Source organism: Xiphias gladius, chromosome 1, assembly GCF_016859285.1.
Source record: "Xiphias gladius isolate SHS-SW01 ecotype Sanya breed wild chromosome 1, ASM1685928v1, whole genome shotgun sequence".
Classification (NCBI taxonomy): domain Eukaryota; kingdom Metazoa; phylum Chordata; class Actinopteri; order Istiophoriformes; family Xiphiidae; genus Xiphias; species Xiphias gladius.
The window spans coordinates 30,885,607-30,911,764 of record NC_053400.1 but is presented as its reverse complement, the minus strand read 5'-3'; the positions used below and the strand labels follow the sequence as shown (position 1 = coordinate 30,911,764).

Here is a 26,158-nt window from a genome sequence, read left to right as displayed (position 1 = left end):
GCAGGGTTATCCCCTCCATTGTCCACAACACACTGAGGTTTATCTGGGTCTTTGAAAGGAACCACACTCAGCCCATTCACTGCGGCTGCACTTAATGAGCTTGTTGAAGGCCTGTACTAAAACTGTTAAACACAATCACTAAATGCTGACATGTTCTCTTCGTGTAGAGCCAGAATGTCGTTAAATCAACGCTGGTTAGAAGCAATGGGGAACTGATATTTCATTGGTGTGGTGGGCTGAGTAGATGGGCCTCGTATTGTGGTGTGTTAGCTTAGGCATTGATGAAATTACAGTATAGAGGAATTAGTGCACGTGCAGTGGTAGTTTCTGTTTAAAAAGTAAAGTTTGATTTACAACATTGTAATGATAACTGTCTATATCCAGATGTTTATATTATTTGGTTTCCACCTGTGGGTTTTTTTTCTCTCATGGTTGCATTTTTTTTTTTTAGCCACGCTAGTGCTGTGGCTCTTGGAATGATGATGCCTGTCGGTCAGTTAGTCCACCACGTTGGTCCACGCTACATAATATCTCAACAGCTGCTGGATGGTTCACGGGGACATTCATGGTGCCCATACGATGTATCCTGCTAACTGTGGTGATCCCTTGACTTTTAAATCTGACGCCACCGGCAGCATCTACTACATAGGGTAGCACAAAGTTTGGTACAGAAATCCAGTACAGAGTTTTATATTTGTGGTGGAGTGAAATGTCTTGATAACTATGAAACCATGAAATTTGATACAGACATTCATAAGGTCAAATTTTTAATTTGTCCAGTACTTTGCTCTGTGACCAAATAGCTGCAAAACTCATGCCCCTCTCAATGGCCTCAGCTCTACTTTTTAAGTACTGATTAGAAAACGCTAGCATGCTAACACGCTAAACTGAGATGGTGACCATCAGCATGTTTAACATTATCCTTGTGAGCATTTTAGCATGCTGACGATAGCATTTAGCCCAAAGTGCCACGAAGAACAGCCTCTCAGAGACTCTAGGCACTTTCAGTCAATTCGTGTAAATTTCATCGTGATCACCTCCTCATTGGATATTATGTTATGAAGTCTGAGTATCTTTAAGTGACACTTTCTTCTTTTTTTGGTTTGTCTCGGGTGGCTGTCCCTGATCGCTTAACTGTACATGCAGACCTTTGCTGCTTCGCATGTCCGAATTTCAACCGTCGTTGACTCTCCTTTGAAAAAATTAGGAAAAATAAGTGCTTTACAAAGCTCAGCGTGCTTTGACTTGCGCTATTACTTTCAGCTTGTAAATAGAACAGTGTCTTTTCATTTTCCTCTATGCTACATTGCATCAAATCAGCCTGCCGCTCTCAGCGTGTTGTTTAGAAAATTCAGTGACGATGACCCCTTTGACTAGCGGTTTGCGATGCATTCTAGCCGCAAATGTCAGTTATTTCTGTTATACACAAACTGCAAACATAAAATACATAATTTACTTCCAGACCGTGAGTGTAAAAGCCACAATGAAGCAGCTATAAGCTGCATCTCCGTTGGGTCGTAGCATTTGACAGTTGAGACGCAAAACAGGCGTTTATTTCTCACAGGTCATCACTTTATACTCTCTGCATGTCTTCAGTATTATTGTTGTTTTATGAAGCTTAGAACATTTTTGTTCAGCCTGCTGGAAGTGATCAGGCACCCCCCCCCCCCGACTGTGGGAACTTTTTGTAAATCTTGGGCTTTTCCCAAAATTTAAATTCGGCTTGTAATTTGTGGTCGGTGGTGGGGTGTGTGTGCACAGGGGGTTGGAAGGCACTCAAACGGAGGACGTCCTGTGCAGTGGACTTTTTTACACACTCACTCACACATACATAATTGCGTAGGTTATGAACCCACTGTACACACGCACATAAATACACACATGCAGCTGCTGCAATGTGATGTGGGTGACGGCTGATCAGAGACCGGAATGTCAGTCTCTGGTCGGGAAAATAAAACTTGGCCTTTTTTTAACAGACAGCAGAGGAGGTGGTTTAAAGAAATAATAAATAGAAAAGAGGCATTGAGTTCCGCATGGTTTGGCCTCCGAGCTCTGCACTTCCCACCATTTAGTCTCTCTACTGTTATCTAGGGTGCACTGATCATCCCTTTTTTGTCCTTTTTACTCACTTTTTTTTGTCATGGAGAGGGGGTCTGCTGTCGGGGGAGGGGTGGTAGAAGGTTAAGAGGTCTGTCCTTTTCTCTTTCTTTCTCCTCCCCATATGACCGATGGTCCATTGAAGAGCAAAAGCATAATGTGTTGCCATGGGCAAGGGAGGAGGGGAAGAGGAGATCCACTCCTCCTCCTTCTCTCAGTGCGTTTGGTTTGGCTGCCGCTCAGAGCGGCAGCAGAGGCCGCGGAGCTCCTCTTGCCTTTCGCCTCCTGCGTTTATTTTTCCCTCCTCCGTGTCCCAGAGTGGGTGGAGAGAAGCTGGAGGCACTGAGCTCTCCCTTCGCCCTCAGGCATACAGAGACCTGCTTGGGCTCAAGCAAGCAGCAGCTCTACCATTTCCACTGGATCTACATGGTGCACTCATTCAGGACACTTTTCTCAAACCTGCAACCGCCTCCTTGAACTCTTTTTTTTTTTTTTTTTTTCCTATGTGGATTTTTTCCATTTAATTGCAGCTCTTTTGGGTCCAGTTTGGTCTAGACCTGGTTCTGATGGCTTATACTTGTGCCTGGCTGGCCAACCAGCAGTCCTCCTCAATGTGAGGCAGGTGTCTCTGAGAAAGGAAGCTGCGAGAAGCAACATGAGTTTGATGCTGTGCCGCTGGGAGCAGAACAATTTCACCATGAAACTGGTAGGGCTGAACACTTCCAGGTCATCACAGAAGTCAAACACCAGGGGGCAGTTAAAAAACTGATTGTGTTTCGGTTCTTATCAGTGCTTATAAAAATATAAAATCACATCCCTATAGGCTTTTTTCTCTTGTTGACAGTCCTTTTATCAATACAGTGTTAACATCTTTCTCCTGCCTTGCTTTGCTGATGGTGACGTTTCAAGACATGGCTCACTTAGATATTTTTTTATTCCGCCGTGTGTTTATGTATCAGTGAAAATGCTTGTCTCATCAGCCCGAAGCCTTACGGTAACTGTGGTGTTGGATTGCAGGCACATAATGGATTAGTAGCAGTCGTTTTATTATCAGAAGAAAGTGCTGAAGGCGTGCATCCCGGTTTTTCCCCTCACCTGGTGTTAGCTTTACTTTGATGTCTGCACGGAAAGTTAAAATAGGCTTAGCAAGGACTTCAACCAGAGTTTTGCGGCGCAGTCGTGTGTGTGTGTGTGTGTGTGTATTCTCCTTGCAAGCATTTATGTGAAAAGGACAGTCTGTGGTTCTGCTTTGTTGCCCACTGTTTGGTGTGATATAGGTACGACGCTGCAAAGATGGTAAATATTCAACAGGATCTGGGACACTGATTAAAAAACAAAACAAAAAAAACAAAAGAGTGCCGGTCAGGTGCAGAGAGGTCATGTGGTGCAAACAAAAAAGAAAGAAAGTTCTTTGTAATTGCTGGTGTATATGATAAAAGTAGGAAGCAGCAGATTTAGTAAAAGTCATTTTATATAAAGAGCACCCTGTTGATTTTACACATACATAGGCGGATGGCACACGCACTCTCTCTCTCTCTCTCTCTCTCTCTCTCTCTCTCTCTCTCTCTCTCTCTCTCTCTTTCTTTCTTCTCCCTGTCTTTGTCTGTGTCTCCCTTTTTCTTACAGCCACGGTTCTTATCTGGATCTGTTATGAGCCCACAGAGGAAGGGGAGATGGAAGCAGAGGAGGTTATTACCAGAGTCTAGAGATGAGCCGATAAGAAGGCTGGTTTAATTACACACCGCTATCCTCCACACAGCGTGACTGACAGGAGGCCGGTGGGCCACAGGGTCAGCGTGTGTGTGTCTGTGTGTGTGTTTGTGTGTTTGTGTGTATATGTGAGAGAGAGAGAGAGAGGGAGAGTGAGGATGACAAAGGGATTACAGGCGTGCACACTTGAACATGTGCACACACTTCCAGAAATTAAAATGACCTTCTTTTTTATTATGAAGTGTAGTCGATGTCCATAATCCTCTCTGTTCTAATACAGGTCCATTGATTATTTGAATGGTCATGGTCCTTATGTCAACATATGACCTATGCAGCATAAATCAAAATGCATGATATATGCGTTGAATCCTTGTCAGAGACATGCCGGTATACACAGAGCAGAAAGAAGAATGAATGGAACCTCGATTGTTTTCAGTTAAGGCATGTCGTCAGGTGCAATTGAACATTGCTTTAGGAAAGGGAATAACTACATTTTCTGTGCTGCCTAGCGCTTAGTGAAGTGTTCAAAGATAAGATGCAGCCAAGGTCTTGAACTTGAATCAAACCCAAGATGTCACAGGTACATGCACTTCAACCCCAGAACTAAGGCTTCCCAGATTCAAACTGTGGGAATTGCGGCAGAAATCAGGAGGTCCGTTTAGTTCCGGGGCAATAGCCCCCGGCAGAGTGCATTTTAAAGCAACTGAAAGGTTACATTATCCTGAGGGGTCGGGGTGTATAATAGCCTAGTCAAAAAGCAATGACATCGTAGAGTTTTGGAGCTCAGAACTAAATAAAATGCTGCAATATGGGTAAAGCCCACTATATCTTGCGGTTACATTATTGTGTGCAGACCGTCACTGGCAGAGTGAGGAGCTGAGTTTTAAGGACCGGCCGCCTGAGAGTTTTCTCTGCAGGGAAATCAGTTCTGTCATCACACATGGCTTGTTCACTCATACAGTGCTACTAACAAGATAAGACTTCTTCAATAACACTTGCTGTGCTGATGTGCCCTCATGTGCATCAGGCTGCAAGTATCAGGATTTGTCCTGATCAGATGTTGCATGGCAGATACTGCTGTGCCATTTCGACTGTGCAGCAACCACAGCACCAATTTAGGGGATTTAGAAGTCCAGTGTTCACGATTCAGTATTCTCATATTCTGGATTAACCTCTCGATATTTGGGGATTGTCAGCTAGTCAGCGTACACAAGCTTCATCAAAACTACCGATACCGGGTGCGAATATTCAATTTCTGCAATTTGAGGATCGAGTTGGTTTATGTATCACATGTAAAGATGACCACACATGCGCATCTTGGCCATCCGAAAGCTGGCCCTGTTTCCCATGCTCTAAACTGCAGAGTTCTGGCCAAGTCGTTTTGTCTACCCTGTGCCTGGTATGGCCTCTATGCCCCACAAAGCCACACGTCTTTCATGTGCCAAGCGGAGAGCAAGCAGAGACATGAGGGCTCATTTAGAGCTGGCGTGTTTCAACTTTCTGCGGGATAAAGCCACTTGAGAGGCTTGTGTGTGTACAACAGAAAGCCGGGAGGGGGGAGTAACTGCCAGGGGCCCCAAAGACCAAAAACCATCCATGGTGCATCCTGCTGGGGGCAGACAAGAAGAAGAAGTGGCTCCAGCTGCAGTGGTGATGGAGAGGAGAGAGTAGCAAGTCAAAGCACCCGCTGTCCTTCTTTGTCTCAGTTTACATTTCTTCTCTCTGTTTGCTGTCCCTCCTTTGATAACAGGACAGTAACTGACATCTATTAGCCCTTTTCCACTGCACTGACGTAGCAGAGTATGATGTGTGGACATGGTCACGGGTTCTGCTTGTGCTTTCATTAGTCTCCGCTCTGCTTGTGGGACCAATTCCTGGAATAAAATTTGGTCACTGCTCAGTAGGTGATGCTGAATATGTTAGTTCCTAGTAATATGGAGGTCGGTAGTGCTGTGACAATGATTGGTCTAGCAGATGTGATATCACATTACAGCAAGAACAGCTTTAACAAACCCAATGACTAGACAAATTTGGCAGAAATTGCGAAACAGCAGACGGCCAAACAGTGCAGCGTTTATATAAAAAAAAAAAAAAAAAAGAAAGAAGAAATAAGATTATCGAGAAATAAACAATCACAATGCCAGCAAGGGAACAAACCAAAAAAATGAAGCGGCTTGACAAACTGGCCACCGTTGGATATTGTAGTATCCTGTGTCTTAATTTCGATGAATATTTTTTGCCCTTATCAGACAGTAGAGTTGGAAAGATCAGAGGAGAGGTGAGATGTCATGCATGCATTTCAGCCAACTGAGCCACCAAGATGCCTCAGTCCACTTTTTGGTCAAGCACTGAAAATGTCAATGTCAGCGCGCAGGGCTGGAGTCATTGTGTCCTGTATAAAGCACCACAGCAGCGCAGCAGCTGGCGGAGCAGACTGCAGTCCTCTGTTGTGATATCCAGACCAGGGAAACTGATTTCTCACAAGCCATCTGTCTGTGTCTGCTAGCGTTCGCTGAGACCTGTGCAGACGACGATTCCCTTCGCCCGGCGTTGACTTATTTAAGCTGGTGTGGTTTCCCGCACACTCTCTGATAAGTGGGAGACTATCGCCCATCACACCTACGTACCACTCCGTCCCCTCCCTGCATCCGTCTGATGTACTCTTGCGACTGTGTGTGTACATCAGTCCATCCATCTTGCCCCCACCAGCCATCTGCTAGCCAGCCCAGACTGGGTCAGAGGGGGGGTGAGTTGCCACATGTCACCCTCAGCCTGCAGCAGTGTGGAGCGCCACCGAGTCCTTATCGATGAGACTCAACATGGCCAGGCAGAAAGAGGGGTCACCAACAAAAATATGTTTTCTGGGGCGATTGTATACTGTTCCTAATACCAGTTGTTAAAAAGAACAGCCTTCGCCTTAGGAAACTACAACAATTGTGGTTTAAAAAAAAAAAAAAAAAGGCCTTGAGGATGGCTGAGAAAAGTGGAGAATTTATAGGATTTGTCATCATTCATAGAGGTGCAGAAATCCTTTAACAAGCTCAAGAGTTGACCTTGAGATATTATCACACAGTGGGGAGGCAATGCATGAAGAATCGGCTAACTTGTTTACACTAAGGAGCACAAAGCCAGCAACTATACTAGGTTGGTTTTTTTTTTCTTTTTTTGTGAGAAAGGTTGGCAAGCATCCCTGAAAAAAAAGATGATGATGGCTATAGTATTTCAGGCCTTGTTAGCAATAGTCCCTACCTCTTTTACACTGTCTGCCAGAGTGTTCTTGTTTTTTTTTAAAACCTCTATTTAAACAGGATATGTCTGAGCCCAAATGTGCCAACGTCATGCTTTATTTTTGGCCAAATTTCACACTCAAATGCCCCCCTGATTCCTCCTCTGAGTGCCCCCTTGTCATTTTCACACTTGCCCTTAACAAAATTCGTACACCACCACTGCCTGTTAGTGTTGTATGTAGAGTTGTGAATGGTTTTCACATCTGCTGTCGTATTTTTGATGTTTTAGTACCAAGGCACAAATGTGTCTGTCCTTGAGCCAAACCCCACCAGTGTGTTGAATTTCTTCAGCGAAGCCGCTCTGAGGTCTGCAGTTGGGCAGCTCCAAGGGTGTGAATTTACGTCTGTGTATGAATGTGGAGCAGCAGAGTGCCAAATTTTAGCAAATAATTTTGAAGGTTAAAGTTAAATCAGCCGAGGATATAAGAAGATGGCCCGATTCAAAAAGCAGTACAACCCTTTGAGGCAGACCTGAGACCTCCTGTGTGAACTCATGTTTGACGTTTGTCCGTGTGTGTGGGCGCCTGCAGTTATGTACAGCACCAGGTGTGTCGCAGGAAGAAGACACCGAAGTCTTTCTGTCAGTCAGTGATAGCAACTCCATCACATACAGGAGAGACATCCATCACGTTTACTCCATCTGTCTTGGAAACTGGGGATGACTCTAAGTTGTGGAAGAAAGAAGAAAAGTTTTTAAAATTGTGCTTTCTCTCTAGTTGCCTGGACGACCACATGTTACGCAGAGCCATTGTAGCACAAGACAGATTTTTTGAGGGAGTAGTTTACCATCATAGGTTGGCTGCTGCCTCGCAGGTAGAAAATATTGCTCAGAGCGATTATCCCCCTGCTGTGAAGCAGCTGCAATGAGCACTGAGCTTAATTACAGTTATCAAGTTATGTACGTATTGGAATAAAGTAAGAAAAAAAAAAAACCAAAAAGAAAAAACCCCTCATTTATTACAAAGCTACATAGCTTGAGATTTAATCGAATTTGAGTGAGTACCAAAAATAAAAGGACCCATTTCTGGGTTTTATGTTGCTGGTCTATCTCTCTACCAGCAGTGGAAGAAGGAACTGACTCAGGGCGTCTGACACGCACAGAGAGAGAGAGAGAGAGAGAGAGAGAGAGAGGGGCTAAAACAGTGTCAGAATGTCTGAGGCTTCACTATGAAGCAGTCTGAAGGGCCGAGAGAGAGAGGTAAAAGAGGAGTAAAGCATGTCCTGTTCATACAGACGAGACGCCAGACTGACACACAGAGCTGTTACAGAGATGTGAGTGGGACAGAAGAGTCATCAAACAGCTCCTCCCCACCTATATGAGAGAGCGCGCTTGTCTTTTGGATTTCCGGACGTTCGTGGACCCCCAGCTGTTTGCTTTGTCCTGTTAGTGGTCTTTGTCAAGGTGACGAGCCCACATGGCAGGCCGTGGCGACCTCAGGGTGCCGGACAGGATCTACAGCCGCTTCTCCTGCAAAAACTACAAAGTGGTAAGGAGCCAGAGAGGGGCCACCCACCTGTTGATGAACTGAGAGGAATTTGTTAACTTTGAAACCTGACAGCAACCTTGAAGTGAACTGACAGTAACACGGAGGACAGCAGTCACAGTGAATATAAAGCGTTTGTATCTACCAGAGACATTGACCAAGGCGACTTGGTAGTTATGAGAGAAATGGACTTAAGAGGAAAGGTCAGACTGTAATAGAAATGTCAGGGGTAGAGTCAGATTTCCAGGAGCTGCCAGGAATTATTTTAGAAGCTCCCTGACAGAAGCAGGTAACCGACACAGTGAGTTGAGCCAGTGAATGAGATGTTACTGTTGGGATTTGGCTTGTACCTCATAAACCCCCGGATGTCCTAAACATGGTCAGTGGAAGAGGCCTTCATCTTAGCTGGCTCTGCACTTGACGTTCAAAGGTAGATTTCTTTTGAAAAGGCAGAAGAAAGCACTGTTATCATGTTCTTTTGTAGACTCAGCGCTCAGTTCACTGCCATTACCTGATATTATAACGAGAACTGTTTATGCCCTGGCACCCTATGAAAGCTTCTCGTGAGAGATAGCACTTTACAGCAGCTTTGGCCCTGCTGCGTTCTCTTTATAGTTCTTGCTCATGTCGGTAGATTAGTTCATAATGGCGTGTTAAGTGCAGCGCTTTTAAGGTTGCTTACTGAACCCTGGAAGTAATAAGGCTAATAGTCCAGAAGTTATCAACATAATTGTTTTTGGAAAGCCCTGTGCCGTCAATGCACAGTACGTGAGGACTGCGCTTTGATGGGCAGGTGTTGTGTGTTACTGATGTCGTGAAAATGTGAAAAGTTTAGCTACTGGTTTGGGATTTTCATGCTTGAACTACAATGGAAAGACTAAATGGTCCTCAACAGGTTGAGAAAATTCACAAGCCTCTCCGTTCAGCTATGAAACGGTTACATAGGCCGAATAAAAAAAATCCAATACATCGTCATCAAGCTGAAAACAGAAAGATTAAAGGTACTGTTTCCTGTTTTCAATTTAGGAATTGCTGTCGTAATGCGAAAAATTTTCTGTTTCTCCAGCTCTTTTTGATTTTCGTGATTTCGCTCACTTTTAAAGACCTTGAATGGTCAGGGGTTTGAGCAAATGGGTTCCTCCAGGATCCTCTGGAGTCTGTGATTATTACAGACCAAACAGACTAAATTTGAAGTGACTTCTCCAAAACATTTTTCCAAAGGACATCAAGAATGTCCTGCTTGTGGGCATTTCCATAGCTGCTAGCATGTACAGCTGGCCATAAAATTTACTAAACTTCTGTCCCACTTTTTCTTTTGGATTGACTCTATAATTGACTCTATGTATATAAATGACTCTACAGTATATCTAATATTAGAGCTTTCCACTATGCTGCACATCTGTGTGTGGCTGCCAACAAGTTCCATAAACCAAAATACTTAGTTTTGGGTACTAGATTAGAAAATGGTCATTTGGAGGAGCCTGTGGACAAACCGTGCATGAGAAGACAAGAAAGTCTTACTCACTTTCATCACAGTAGCATGGAGCGTGATTTGTGCAGATTGAGGACTGCTGTGTATTTAACTGAATGTGATTGTTTTAACATGGAAAACTGTTTGGGAAGATTTGGCAAGCAGGGGTTTTGAAGAAAAGGCAAGGTTTACAAAGGGAACACGGTCCAAAACCCACAGGACAAATAAAACATCAGCCAACATCAACCGAAAAACTAATTTGGTTTCTCTGAACTTTTAAAAATGTTTGACCCAACAGCAATGATGCAAGCGTGTACATCAACATCGCTGCAGTGTTTGCTCAGTGAGCAGGTTATCACATAAGTCAGTGTCAGTGCAGTGAACAATAACAGAGATGACGGAGCAAAGTAATACGAAGTGGTTGCTCCAGCTGAGTGACAGTTTGACACACATAAACTCACAAACACACAGGGCCACAAGAAGCAGAAAAGCACGTCCGCTTAGCTCCTCCTACTGTGTAATCAGCGTCCGTCATGATATGTCGTGACAGTTGCTAAACTTACGCCTCCGCAGCTGCAGCTGAGCCATCCGTCCGAAACAGAGAACTGACTTTTCATTCTGCTCTCTTCAGAAAAGTCCCCTTCAACTCAAGGGCACTCTCCCAGTGTGATACACTGGCTGCCCTCGCCCTCTCCCCGCCCAGGCTGACCCAGCGCTGTGGGGATTTGCTGTGTGCGTCATGCCCTTCTGCAGGCATCGCGCACCAGCCTGGTGACTCAGCAAGCCGGGGCAGCAGGGATGCTGGATGTGGGGCAGATACTGTATGTGGGTTTATGTGAGAAAAAAAGGACGCAGCTGTCTGAATGAGTGACTCAGCGGTCTTTGTCACAAGCTTTGAAGAACTGACTCTGTGTCATTTGAGGAGGCTTAAATTGGACATTATTTAGTGTACATGCACACGGGTCCAGGCTTTCATGCAGTGGGTGTTGTTTACAGGGTCTTGTGTCTGATTAAATGTCAAGATTCTTTATTTATTTGGATCCCCATTAGCTCCCATAAACTGTTTGCTAGTCTTCTTACGGTCCACACGAAATGAAAAATATAAATAAATAGCTTTTTAGGAATCACGACGTATGAGTGAAACAAGAACACCCTAAGACTGCATTGTGAAAGGTCAGCGTTAAAACCAAAAAGGGATGCAAGCTGGACCCAGATTGCATTCATGAAGGTGACAATTTGCCAGAGCAAAAAGTCAAAAGACTCGACAGGCCACATAGGACATTTTCCATAAGGCCCCGACACTGTGAATGAGTCAGTGTCATGTTGCTTTCCTTGGTGACGGGAACGTCACTTACTCCAGCACCTATTTACTGCTCCTAAAAAAAAAAGACCCTTAATCCCACGAGGCGAGGGTCAGAGTTTCTGGGAATAGAGGGATTTTCCCTCTCTAAAAATGTATCTGTACATCGCATTTGCACATCAGACTTATCTGGATACCTGACTCTCACAGTGTTTGCATATGGAGGTCAAGGTAGTGGGTACTGGACAGTGTGACTGTAATAAGATTGTAATTAAGACAGTCAGAGAGAAGCCCAGATGAACAAGTATTAGTTTGTTTGAGTTTTGGTACCTTTTTATGCACAAAACCTGTTTTCATTTAGCAAAATCAGCCAAAGTTGAAGCCAATACAAAAGTGCTTAATGCTGTCTTAACACAAGCAGCCATACAAGAAGATTGCCTAAGAAAATATGACCTAAACGTAGCAATAATTCCTAGTTTACGTCAGGAAATATCTGATCAGAGATTAAGTAAGGGAAGAATGAGAATCTGACCAATCATTCAATGCCAAGTTTTGTCACTTGACAGGTTTTGATACTCAGTGCTGTGGACACCTTTCATTTGGTACGATAAAAGCATTGCAGTTTGCCAGAAATTAAACCTAGTTCCCCGTTACTTTGCATGGAGTGCTGTGTGAGCTACCAATGCTGGCCACTTAGCCTGTATGCTGCCCTCGTATCCATTCAATGAATTCAATTTCAGATATAATGACAATATCAATTCCTCAGTCTCATTTAAAACCCTAGGGAGCGTTGATTAAATTTTCAGTTCAGCATGCTGAGTGGTTCCGCCAGATGAAGAGACTCGGCTGGGGTCAGTCACAACTCATTCCAGCCTGATAGACAGATAGATACTGAGTCAATGTGGAGTCAATACTCCTCTTCACCAACCGTACAGCTTATTAAAATGTCTCTCAGATCAGATCAGCTCAGACGCCTGCTTCTCATCATCCCCCGCTTGTCCTTCTTTTTTTTCTTCTGGCCCTTTAAACAGTTTTCAGATCACAGAAGCTCCAATAAACCTGTGGCTAAACACACATGATTCAGATTAATGCATTCTTGATGTTTTGTTAGGTTTCAATTATTAACATGGCCTTTGCATCTGACTGATGTCGTAAAAGTTGCTCTGTGGTGGGATGAACCTCGATACTAGTTATTTATCATTGTGGTTTTAAGTAATTAATTCCTTTATGTTTACGTTTTGCATTCACATATTAGGCATCTTGCTGCTGCTTAATTGTGCTCCCTTCAGTGCAGGGTTTAGTGGGTTTATCAGAGCTTGTTTGCTGAAAGTAGTTGCCTGCCACTGCGGGAAATCAGCTTGCTGAGTGAGGTGAGACATGGCCATAGAAGAAAAATCCGTCCTAAAACCAAAAACCATGAGCTAAAACATGCGTAAAAGCTCGGTAGGGCTGCAGAGAAGGTGATAGTTCTGTGCTGCAAGCAAGGCCTTGCATAGTAGCCAAAGATTTTACAGGGTCTCGAAAAGTTTTTTTCTGGCCACCCCTTAGACAGAAACATTAGTTATTATTGTGTTGCCGGAAGCTCTGTCTTAATATTCAGTATAAATGATTGGTTTGTGTCCTTTTTTGAAGTTAGAAATCTTTTATCAAAAGTCACGGGGCCACGGTACAGTTTCTCTCTAGATCACAGTGCTAACATGTGTTCAGAATTAAACGTACAACACCTGACATATCACATTTAAAATTTTGCCTGAGAGGGAGACATCAGAGGCACAGAGTGTGTTTTGAAAAGTTACATTTTGAGGACTTAAAAGTAACCTGTTGTGGCCTGCCCACCCACCCCCACCCGCTTGCCCTCAGGCAGTTTGACCCCCCTGTGGTTTCCAGCTGAAAGCAGACTGATGGCTGCCCATTTCACCTTGTTTTTAATTACACTCTAACCCTTCAATTTACCTGCCCGAAACTGCTTCAAACAAAGCTTGCACACACACACAAAAGCTCCTGAGAACTGCACTTCCTTTTCTCAACGAGAGTGTGAATTGAAAGCATTGAGCCTAATCCTGCTGCTTGAAGGAATCTCTTTTTAGCTCTGCGTGTCACTCAACTCTCGTTCTATAACTGCGCATTTGTGTTTGGGTATCCAGCCTGTGTTATTTAAGCACTGCCCCGAGGCTCTTTGTGTTTAATGTGTGGTCGTGTACTCTCGTAAACCTCTCGCACTTGAGCATGTGCGCGAAGACGAGCGTACGGGTGCGCATGAGTGCGCGCGCCTTTGAAGTGCTCACACCTGTTGTAAGCCATCGTGAGAGCTGTGATTCATCCGATGAGTAGAGTGGCGAAAACCCGGAGGTCTGTTTACAGTTCAAACACAGAGACACAAGGGTCACAAGTGTGTGACACACACAGCCCTGCATGTTGTGTGTCAATTTTTGAGCTGAGGCTTGACCTTAACAAAGCCGTGCGCTCCTCAGGCTAATCGATGCACTTGAGTTTCACAGTAATGCGAGACAGGCTAATATTGTAGTTTCCACTCGGGTGCAGAGAAAGCTTACATGCACATGAAAAACCGGGCACCTGGGAGAAATCAGGTAATGCCGGAAATCGAACAACACATTGACCTGAAGTGTTGTAGCAACCTGCGAAATCAGTGTTTACGTGTAGCAGGCCGGTAAGAAGAGTCTTCCCCCTATTCTGGATGGCTTACACATTTGTTTTGTCCCGCTCTACTGCTGTCACGGCTATACTTGATCTCCATGCACACGTGTACATAAAAAGGCAAACAATCAGAGGAATCGTAAACCTGGTAACGTTTGTACATAGCCAAGAAATCTGCTGCAATCTTGCCGGGGAAATCAGGTTCATCTAATCCTTTGCCCGCTCACTGAAGCCGCGTTTCTTGCTTATGACACTGAGGAAATGAGATTACAGCAGAAAGCCGACAGTAACCCAGTTACTTTAACATACTGATTGTCTCTCCCCTGTCATCTTTTCACCAGCCTGGCATACAGTAACAGTTTCTGAGCTTGTGTGAAAATGAGAGTGCGACACAGAGGGAGAGGTGTCTTTATTTAGCCAAGCTGTCGCACATGTTTTGTATCCCTGTGGGGGGAAAAGCTGTTCTGCAGTTGCACTTGTCAAGTAGAGTCTCTGCAGTTTATACGCAAGCCTAACAAAGCTGCAAATCAAGATAGATTCACAAGGTATCTTCTTCTCAAAACTAACTTCATTGGGAATAAAGTTCTGCGCAACTTCTCCTCAACCTTGGTGTGCCCCTTTTTTAATCGCCTCAGAAATGGAAACTCACCTCTCTTGATGAGTGCGAGAGGATAGTAAAAGGGAGAGTTTGGCAACTAATTATTACAGAAGCTATTCAGATTATTCAGATGCTTGCTCTGCCCCCCTCCTCTCCTCCCCCCGGGCAGTGAAGGGTCTTTTCTGTCCCCAGAGAGTGATGTCAGCATGGCCCATTGAAAACAGCCGCCGTGCGCTCCAAGATGAATGCCCCGGCTGAACACAATGGCCCCAATTTGAATACCACGCGGATATATGCCAGATCGGAGCCCCAACAAAAGAAAGAGGGCTACTCTGCTCCCATTCAACCATGTTGTTATTTTATTAGAGTCGTAAATTTGCTTCAACCATTTATATCTTTTGTAGTTTTCAAGTGTTTATGGAGTTTGAACCACGTGGACTACCTAACAGGGTTGCCCCTATTTTGGGCTGGATTTTTATTTTCATTGGCTCATAACTGAATGCTGTGGTTGTGTTTGTGTCTGAACGCAGATCTACACGGACTGGGCCAACCACTACCTTGCCAAGTCAGGACACAAGCGCCTGATCAAGGACCTGCAAACAGACGTCACAGACGGAGTATTGCTGGCTGAGATCATACAGGTCGTAGGTAAGGAAAGCGCACATTTGATTCCAAAATCTGCAGAAGGAAGCGAGCTCTGATCATGTGATTGCTGAAAAACATGTGAAACAAACTACTCACTTGATAAGTTTAAAGATGTGACTGACCTTTACCAAGCAAATAGTCGCAGTTTGTTTTACAAATTACATCATCAAATTACAGGCCTCTCCTTTGCAACATAGAGTTGAATGAAACCCATTATCTCGATTATCTGATGTAACAATGTCAATTTCAGTATGAATCATGCAAAGAAGTTACTTAGTGCTGCACAAGTGAAATGATTTCTTTCATAGCATGCTGATAGAATCGGGACAGAACGCTGGTGTAGAAGTTGAAACCCATCTTCTTGAGGTTGGCCCGTAAGGCTCATGAGATTAAAAGAGGTTAGATGCTTGTTTGCTTCAAAAAAATGGTCTTCATTCAGAAATGAAGAAAGACTTCTAGGGATCTGGTGGATGGTGAGATTTAGACTTCTTTAGTATTCGCTGTGTCACTTGAGCGATTCTCCCTGGAAGTTATTGCCCAACAAGGTGAAGACAGAGCAGAAACTTAACTACTAATTACCTAAGTTCTTATGATAGAAGAGCATATTTCTGAACTAATTTGTAAGGTGTTTTGTGCTATATGTTAATTACAGTCCCTCTCTTATTGGTATAGACACTGTTTGCTGAATACACGTCAATCAGCTTTCCAGGAACCGATGTACCCTTCCTCATTTTGGCATTGACCGACTTGTCATTTAAAATTGTGTTTTCAAAGTTCCTCATGACCCTAAATTGAATAGGAAAGTTAAGAAGTTAACCAGCGCAACGTGTTCACATGACAGCAGATCTATAAAGATGTTCAGCCCAGTGCAGGCTGTGAAAGTGGGCCGACCCCCACCCTCCTCTGTATCATCATTTCGTCTGGCCGTCCGCAGCCTGTCATCTCATCTGCCGACAGCCTCGAGGCTGAAGGAGGCCGACACCAGCTGACCGGTGACTCAGCGTGTCACTGACTCTCCGTGCTCTCAGCTCTTCCCCCGTGTTTCTGACCCAGATTTGGTGCCTCCTATGCTATGAAGAGTCTTACTGTTCTCATACCGTAGCTGCTGCATGTGATTCATTTTTCGAGTTGGATCAGGCTCGCAGACATCTCTGGGTATTTTATACACCGCGTGTGAAATGTGTTTACATCGCATGCTCGAGTGCCTCCTCTCATGCCATAGACTTTCCATACTGGCTCCAGCTAGCTGCCGTGGTGGTGGCTGTTTGGGTTATCCTGATTGTTCAAGCCTGCATACCTGGAAGAGGACTGTAGAGTAACTAAGCAGTGGGCCGTTTTCTGAAATAGTCCCAGGAACTTAACTCTGGAACTAGAAGTTATGTTAGTGTATCTGTGGTGGGAAGATTTAAATGGTAATGAATTTAAAAGTGACAGCTTAAGATGTAATTTTTACAAGTGAGGAGAAAACAACAACCGATTCATTGTGTTGCATTTTGTAAATTACCTGGATGTTTAAATGGATGGCTCTAAACGAGATGTAAATATGTGGACAGGGAGATTGAAAATGCCAGAAATATCCACTTGTCTTCAAAGTAGCAATGATCTGCTGGTTGTTTTGCTTTTACTTTTGTGATTGAAGATGGAACCATTAGTCTGCCTTGCTGGCGTGTCGGCGCCAGTCGGTGACGTTCTATACTTCACCAATACTGAACCTGATTATTCCTGGACCATCAGAAGGTTCCTCTTCTTGAGAGGAGACTTTTTTGGGGGGGGGGTTGTAAGTAAAACTGTCATTAAGGTTTTATTAGTCAGAATGCAGGTAAAGTTCCCGAGTTTCTTAAAAGGTTCCTGCATTCTTGAAAAAATCTTCCTGAAAACGTTCCTGTGGTTGAAAAGTGCCACAGCATCATCCTCTTCATCCAGAGCTTTTGTCCTTCCCACAAGATCCGGTCCACGTGCAATACACTCCGGCAGCAGACCGCTGCGGCTCTGGTCTCATATTAAAACGACACAAACCAGAGCAGCCTGTTCACCTGTTCTGCCCTGCCTCTCTGCCCGCTGCCTCTCGTCCACTGGGGAAACCTCACACCGCACACTGCTGGTGAAACCGGAGCACCCTGCCGGTGCCAGAACTGGTGCCATACTGGGACAAAGGCCTGATCGGATATGGCATCTGCTTAGCCATTTGAGCAACTTACACTCAAGATCAGGATTTTGGAAGAGCAAAACCTCCGGATCGAGGCCATCATCAAGTTCTTATGAACAACCCTGAGGATAATCTGTCCAGCAAAATTTCAGCCAAACCTGTAGCTTTTCGATATATTTTGTTTTCAACTCAACTCTCAGGATACTTTTCTCAAGTAATATAGCTTCATACATTCTGGCTGCTGGTTTGTAACCCGGCAAAATGTGTCTGGTTCTTCTTTTTTTTTTTTTTTTTGATTACATTTATTTTGTTTAGAGTTTAAGTGTGTGACTCAAAATTACAAAGTAGCTGTCTAATGTGGGTGTCACTGACCACAGTTTGCAATTTTTCAGGAAGCACGTAAACCATACCCAACGGTAGTAGTAGTGTTGAATCAGTGATCATTTAATTACGTTAAGATGTTTGTTTGGGCTATTTTTTACGAGGATGGACTACTGTTTGCTACGTTTTTGCTAAAAAATTTCCTCTAAAAACTTCATTACGAGAAATCAAATATTCTGTAACCTCATCATGACACACGGACACATGCGACCTGTGACGAGGGATCACAAGTCAACATAGCTTTGGTTTGAGGGGTCACAATCCAAAAGGTTTTGGGTACCATTGATTTATTCACCTCGGGAGGTAGAAGCGTAGGTGATATAGTACGTGGTCCTGAGACGGGAGCTTCACTGTGGGCCCCACCGTGCCTCCTGATGCAGGAGGCTGTGATTTTGGCACAGTTGTCAGCTGTGAGCTGACGGCAGTGTCCCAGCTGGTGTGGGCTGGGTCTCTAATGGACGGGAGGAATCCCTGACACCACGCACACACACGCCCCCCTTTGAAAAGAAGCAGCACAACACTCCCTTCCCGGTCGGACCCCCAGCGGCCCGTTCCCATTTGCTGTGAACAGATAGTGTTTCATGTCTCAGTGGGAGGAGAGGGGAGAAGGACAGGGGGGAAACAGAGTCACCGGCATGAACACCTCCGCTCTCCTCACTCAGCCAGAAACTGTCTGGGACACACACACACACACACACCGCCATCTCCACTGGAAATAAATGAGAGGATTACATTAACCGAACACAAGTGACGACAGTTTTCATTCTCTCTCTTTTTTTTACCTCTCCGTCTCTGCCTTCTCTTTTTGTCTCTCCTCAGCCAACGAGAAGATCGATGACATCAATGGCTGTCCCAAGAGCCGTTCTCAGATGGTAAGTGACCATCTAAGTTTGTTTCGGCAGAGCGTTGTGCATTTTACCTCCTGTGTGTGTGTGTGTGTCTATGTGAAGTAACACGCTTCTTGATGTCCCATCTCGCTAACTCATGGGGCCCTTGGTCGGAGCTGCGGTGCAAAAGTCACTGGTGAATAGTTGTAGATGGGAATGGTTAGTCCATTTATTTTTACTTTTGTGGTCTTGCGGGCTGCTGTTCGTGAAACCTCTGGCTCAGACTTCTGGCAGTTGGCGCTCAGTTGAAAGCATCACAGGCTTTGGTTCTGGGGCCAGTTTTGCCTCATTCTATTACAGTTGAAAAGGAAACATTTTTCTCATCTCCAGGAGTGAAAGCAGGCAGAAAGCATCAGCGCTGATGACAAAGAAAATGTTAAGAGCCAGTTCTGTTCTTTTTTTTTTTTTTTTTGCCTATAGTGACATTTACTAGGTATGTAAGTGGGGTTTCCTTCCCAACGCTGCTGGTGGGACTGCAGTGTTTTCACAGTTCTGTGTTCTCTGTGGGAAATGAGCCGACAGTCCCGAGGCAGGGCTGCCCTCCGCTGAATGTGAAGGGTCATAAATTGGGCCAGTGTGCCAGCTGAGGGGGCTATTTTTGGCCACCAGCCAGACTACTGAAGCCTCTCAAAGCACCAGAGCACCAGAAACAGAGAGAGAGAGAGAGAGTGAGACACACACACCCACAGCTAACAACTGAGGAGGAGGTGGAGGCACAGCTGATCCCTGAACCCTTCCTCTTCATTGCAAACATACATAACCGCATGGCCCCGTATTGCTATATTTATGAGGTCGTCCTGTTGTTCAGATTAGTTTCTAGTCCCTCTTCAGTTTTTTTTTTTATGGTGCTCTGTTTTCATTTTTTGATGGTGGCCTGTTTTTTATTTAGTGTCATGTTTTTCATAAGTTTTGGTGCTGATTTAATTATGCTGCAGAGAATTCTCCACTTTTGTAGATGATAAAGCCTCAGAGTACATCAGTCAGGATCTATTCTCAGTTTTACCATGACTGTAAATATAGAGCTGGGGCCTGTACCATGGAACAAGTTCAACGTAGCCTGGCTCCCCTTGGGGTTACCTGGCTTCACTGAGCCACGGTCGCCCCTTGATAACCTGCATCCCAAAGCTGTTTATCCACTGGCTCGGTTGAGCCTGGGTTTTCCTGCCCGTGAGCATGTTCATGTGAAAGAGGCAGTGTTTTTAACTACGGGTGATACAATCAGAACCATGAATGAAGTACTTAATGTGAACTAAGATTCCCATGGGAAAGTCTGGTTATAGCGGTGTAAAAGCGGTGTAATGTAAACCTGTAGAAACACTCCATTAAAAGTACGGCTAAGACTATAAATAAGACCAGGAATATTTAGATGTATTTCTAGTGTAGAGTGAGGATATTTTTCTTTTCTTGTCTGATGATATACGTAAAAGAGTCAAAAGCAATGTCAGACTGTTGCTGTTGCTCAGTGCAGAGAGGAGAGGAAAGAGGAGATGAAGAGTAATTAATGCCTGATGCGGTCCATCTGACCAAAATGTTGCATTTATAATTTACTGGGAGCTAGTTATCAGCCTGTGGGTCACGTTTCTAATGAAAGACGACAGAGGGCATAGTTTTTCCAGTTATCATCACAAAGCTGCTTCATGTTATTTTGAGCTAATATTGTAAAAACATCTGCACTGTCAGGAATTCACTAATGAAAGACACTTTGCCCAAATAAATCGCAGCTTTATTCATCATTATTATGTTTAGTGTCATAAACTAGCCCTCTGTTTGTCAGAGGCACTGTTTTTAAACCAGAGTGGACACATGGAAGGCCTGGAACATGATGCTACCGACCTATAAAAATAGCTGTTGCTCTCTATTATTTGTCACTTTTTAGTAAAGGCGGTACTTTTGTCCATGTCGGGATCCTGAAGGAATGAGGACTCAGTCTTTCCAGTGATCTGATCGGTTGGCTCAGCCAGTGGTCTTGGTTTTTGATCCGATCCCATGAAGTAAACGCGCCCCGGAGCAGGTTAGCCGTGCAGCACAGGTGATATTAACCCGGTTAAAAGTGACCCAGCTTCATGATAGCGAAAAGCCTGAGTTAAGCCCAGCCATAGCACGATAACCCACCGATCTTGCCTCATGGTACAGGCCCCTGATGTAGAGTCCTGCTGTTTACGGACATTACTAATGTAAACAAACCTTTCACAATATAAGAAAAGTTAGTTGTTGTTTACTGGCTGGTTGAAGGCTGGTTGCTAAAACACGTTCGTTTTACGGAATTTTTGAAAAGCCATTGTTAAGAATGCTTAGATCTCCATGCATGTTTGCCATTTTTGCCTCGTAATGTACCTCTGCCTGAATGTTGAGTCGCTACAGATTTTTGTCTTTTTACTACCTATTACATGGGCTAACTCACACTTGAAAATGACTCACCTCCCTCTCTACTCCCTGTCCCACTCACTATCAATTAGGCCTTTCCCATTAGCGCCAATTATGCCCCCCCCCAGTCGCCTGTAATGGAGCGTTTTGCGCTCCTTGGTCTCAGTGGTCTGGGCGTCTCTCTGCGGTTTTGTTGTGCTGTTATCAGCATTTCGTGTAGCTTCCCTTACATCCGGCCCTGCTGTCATCTGGAAACATAGCGGCATTTTTTTTGTTTTGTTTTTTTTAAAAGAAGAGAAGATTGCTGGATACTTCTGAGACAAATCAAGTGCTTCCAAATAAATAGCATGTCTGTTGATTGTGACCTGAATGTGACCACCAGAGATGGTGTGTGTGTGTGTCAGTCAAGGGGGAAACAGAAAATTATTTTTATAGTGTCCATTCAAGCAGTGCTATATTGTTTATTGGATAGTGGCTATCAAAATCTGCTTTTATTTTGTACGGATAAGCTCAGATGTTGTAGTCTGTGTGTGTGTTTGTGTGTGTGTGTGTGTGTGTTTGTGGGTGTATGTGAGTATTTTGGGATCGCTGTGAATAATCTCAGTAAATCTGTCAGCTTTAAAGCTAAATCTGAAGCCGTCAAACAGTGCTAAGGGCAGGTGCAACTGCAGTCATTATGCAAATGTCTGCTTTGTGTTTTGTAGAACTGTCAAAACAAATACACACACACACGCGCGCACACACACACACACACACACACACACACACACACAAACACACACAGGTCCTGAGAGTGTAGCCGGCAGCTGGGGTGGAGGAGTATGAGAGCCCACTTTTACTGCACTTCATTTCATTGATTTCAAACCCCCAAAAAGCTTCCAAAGCTGCTGCAAATTACCACCACTTAACTTAACCTCCGTCTCTAAACGAATAAACATGGAAATAAGCTCCATCAGTGGGATAAACGGTAGCACTCTCCCCTCATGCTCACGTCATCTTGTTAGCATGCTGGCTATCCGGGCCGGAGCGAGTGGCTGTTTTCACAACTGTCCCATCCTCGTTAAACGGACCCCCATCATCGGGTCATTCCTTCACCGCCCAGGCAGAATGTCTGTCTGCGTGTGTGTTTGTGTCTGTCTGTGTGGCTTCGGCCCGGAGCGAGGGTGTCGATTTGACACTGAGCTGTTAAAACCTCACAGGATGCCAAGCCCACACAGAGACACACACATACACACAAACGTACACGGGGTGTCTCATCCAAGCACCGCACATTAAAGCAGCGGCCTCTGAAATGAAGGGGATTTCGCCTGCTAGGGGAGGGGAGATTCAACGAGGCCTGAGACTTTATCAGCCAAACATTTCATCATCCTCATGTCACTCAATTCAGTTTCAATCTAGCAATGGAATAATATATTAACCCACTTTTTACCTCAGATATTGTGGAGCAACTTTCTGAAGTTAAGCAGAATTTAAATTTCATTGGTAGACAATGAAGAATTTAAATGTCGTTGGTGGACAGTAGTTCAAATGGAGACTGCTGGCAGCCCGATCTGTGGATTATCCAGAGTACCAGGACACGGTTTCCTCAAAGAGTTGTTGCTATTGTATTTTTAAATGGAATTTTTCAGTACTGTAATCACTAAAAATTAAGTTCATTTCACCTCCGTTGCATAGGGGTTGACATGACAGATATCTCAGAACATGGAAAAAAATAAAACCAAAATTTTCTGCATGGCAACATCCACATGGTATAAGTGAGAAATGACATGTATCTTTTATGTAATTTCGGTGAACTGACTCTTAAAATCAGATTATCTCACGGTCCTCTGTAGATGAGATTCTGGACACTTAGCTATGTACCTATATTTACATCGGAAATGTATCGATAACCCATTACTTGTAGAGTATATGTTAAATTTCACGGATAAGCCATGCGGTGCAGTGCTACTGGATGTTGAGGATGACAGAGAGAGGGAAGGAGTCTGGGTTTGTATATGAGGGAGGAGGTGTAACTGCTACCTCTCCCTATCACTTTTTGCCAGTCGGACCGCCAGACAGCCAGACAGGTAGAAACCAGCAGGACCAGGTGTTTTATGGGGTTGATGAAAAACAGACTGAAAGGGAACGTCAACGGCCGTTGCGGAATGTTGAATGAGGATACATCTCTTGCACTTCTCGTCAGGCTGAAGCTCTGTGAGTGTGTGTTAGTGTGTTAAACTGGTCTGACAATAGAGCCTTTTACTTAATCATTCAACCCCGGTTCACCTCAAGGTGCAGAGTCGCAGTTTCTACCTGATCAGCACACACCCAGTACTCAATCCTGAGTGCACACAGTCGCATGTGTCTCTCTGTAGTTGCACTGTGTCAGGAGTCTGCACAGTGAAGATGACAGATTCAGACTGGTGGGTGAGACGGTTGCAGGTTTGACACGGATGGATTTTAGTATTTTCGTAGATGGTGAAGCTTTAAACAGGGCAAGACCCAAACCATGTTTTATTAATGATTCAACGGGGTGGTTAATGTTTGATCAAAGGGCGAGGCGAATTCTGTGTGTGTGTGTGTGTGTGTGTGTGTGTGTGTGTGTGTGTGTGTGTGTGTGTGTGTGTGTGTGTGTGTGTGTGTGTGTGTGTGTGTGTGTGTGTGTGTGTGTGTGTGAGAGAGAAAGAGACAGAAATCCCCAACTGTGTCAGCTGGAACTCAGGTGATCACATGGTGGACTGAGAACATCCGAGCAATCACAGCTACTGTTTCCAAGCAACTAAATATACCAAAACCACAAATTTCAGAGGGCACAGACCTCCGTTGGCCCTGCAGGGAGTTTGTCTTTCACATGAAGTGTGCCGAACCATGGGCAGCAAAGAAACAGCACCTACAGGGGTGGGGCAAAATAATAGAAACCCTTGACAGGATAATGCAATCCAATACAACAGCCCTGATCATTTTTTCTTCAGACTGTGACAGAGAGGTGATCACATGGTGCACAGCAGGGTGTTCACGTTAATTTGTCCACCCCTCGTACATACGCACTGATGCACTGGGCTCATCTGTTGCATAAGTAAGTCATCAGTTGCAATAACAGTTAGTCCATTCATAGGAGATATGACAAAACAGCTTGTAAATTATATAAGAAAATTTTCCAGAAAATCCTCAACCTTGGAAAAATGTGGCTGTTTTTAAAATGAGAGCAATTATGCAAATATCTTCTCTACAAGCGAAAACAAAAAAAAAAGCCCCAAAGTGTTTTTCACACAACAAATTAAAGCAGTTTTGCGTTTAGCATCCCGTTCCGAGTTCAATAGGGAAATGTAGATGTAGCCAGAGGAAATTTTTGTTTTTGTTTGTGAAAGCAGTCAGCGTCAGCCCGTGGATAATTAGGGAAAATTCAGAACTGCATTAACGTAACAGTCAACAAAGAATATAGAGATAACCATGAGAAACATTTTAAATATGGTAGATTCAAAGAGAGAATGTACACTGTGAACATAATGTGATTACAGACATGAATACAGACACGCGGCATCAAGTCTATAAACATGCATTTGCAGAAGCAGTAAAGCAGAATATGCTGCCTAAAGTTGATGTGTGTGATATGGCATCATCGTGTGTCTATCACAGAGGCCGGTGCCTCATTTTTTTTTTTTATCAATAAGCCGTGAAAACCAGCTCTTCACCGAGGTGCTGAAACCTCCGCACACATTTTTCAGTCGAGAGAGAATTATTCGGGTAGATGTCAAAGTTTCGCAGGTGAGCTGGCTGTGGAAGCTCCTGTGGAAGAGTGAGAGTAGGTGCGGGCAGATAGTGCCAGATGTAAATCACATAGTCACGCAGACACACACACGGTACGTTGTCTCGCAACCATGTTGCGTGACCGGATTCCACAGGACTCGACAGTCAGACTCCGATGACAGAGAGCTTTTGTCAATGAGGCTTGTGTTGTCACACTGCAGTCAGACCAGTAGATCAGAGTGGCAACATACTGGGCCAATATTGCCTGTTGTTTTTTTTTTTTCTGAAGTATTAGATCTCAGCCAATCATGCTGTTTACTGACAGTTTCAAGGAGGTTTTTCCCTGATCAAAACGCTTGCACTCTTTTTTGATTTTCTTTTTCTTTTGTTTTGATCTTTTCTGGAAATTAAATCCACTTATAATTAAAATAATTCCAGTTTGTTACAACTTGGCGCTCATATTTTGTCAATTTTTTTCCCCATAGTTTCTATCAGTAATGATGACAGTAAACTCACCAAGTCAGTAGCTGAGACCTGGGGACATGCTGTCATCGCTGAACCGATGAGTGGGGAGGTCTTAAACAAACCTCCAGGCCGGCCAAGCATATTTGGAAGAGAAAACAGAGGCAGAGTGTAAAGTGATGACCCAAACTGTCCGTTGTAAGCATCCATCACAGTCTACAGGCTGACCTCCGGATCCGTAGTTACCTGTGCAATGAGGGACATTTTTGGTGCGCTCACTTCCACTTTTACCTCCAAATAACGTGGTTCAGAGAATCCGGGTAAACTTTGTTTACCATCCTGTCTGACTGCGTGACTGCTACTGGTCCGTGTCGTCGCATTGCCGCCACGTTCCCAGATCTCACCAACTGCTTTAGTCATTTCCATGCTATAGTAAACAAGGCACAACTAAAAAAAAAAGAAGAATGAAGTTGTGATAAACCAGAATCATCGTTTAGAGGCAGATGTGAATCCCAGATCTTAACTTGCTATTGACTACTTGTAGCGGTCTGGTGAAAGAGCTGTTAAACACTCAAAGTATTACATCGGTCAAGTTTATTTTTATAGCTCAATATCACAGACCGTGTCTCAGTGGGCTTCACAGACCGACAGAAACCACAGTCGGTTCAGACTTTGCGTTCCCTGGTGCTCACGACGCTGTTTCAGAGGCTTTTTCATTCTGACAAGAATCGGATTATCGGCAAATCGCGAGTTACTTGTACTGTTTTGACACGAAAACAGTCAAATTTAAATACAGGAAATCATTCCTTAAGATTGTCTCTCAGCAACTTTGGTTTAAAAATATCAGCCTCAGTATCAATCTTCAAAAGCTCCTATCTGTCATATCCTGCTTCAGACACATAACACTCTCGGTCACACTCGCTCCCTCTCTCCCTCCCTCTCTTT

General features: G+C 44.2%; 1 protein-coding gene across 6 annotated transcripts in view; it reads left to right on the top strand.

Annotated features, from left to right (window-relative positions):
* The window catches only part of nav2a (neuron navigator 2a), a 232,745-nt gene that overhangs the window by 129,871 nt on the left and 76,716 nt on the right, over nt 1-26,158 (top strand). For all 6 annotated transcript variants that reach the window (XM_040124570.1, XM_040124551.1, XM_040124561.1 and 3 more), the window contains 2 exons: nt 15,133-15,250; nt 18,594-18,646. In XM_040124570.1, coding sequence (XP_039980504.1) covers nt 15,133-15,250; nt 18,594-18,646 — 171 coding nt within the window. The remainder of the gene's footprint in view (nt 1-15,132; nt 15,251-18,593; nt 18,647-26,158) is intronic.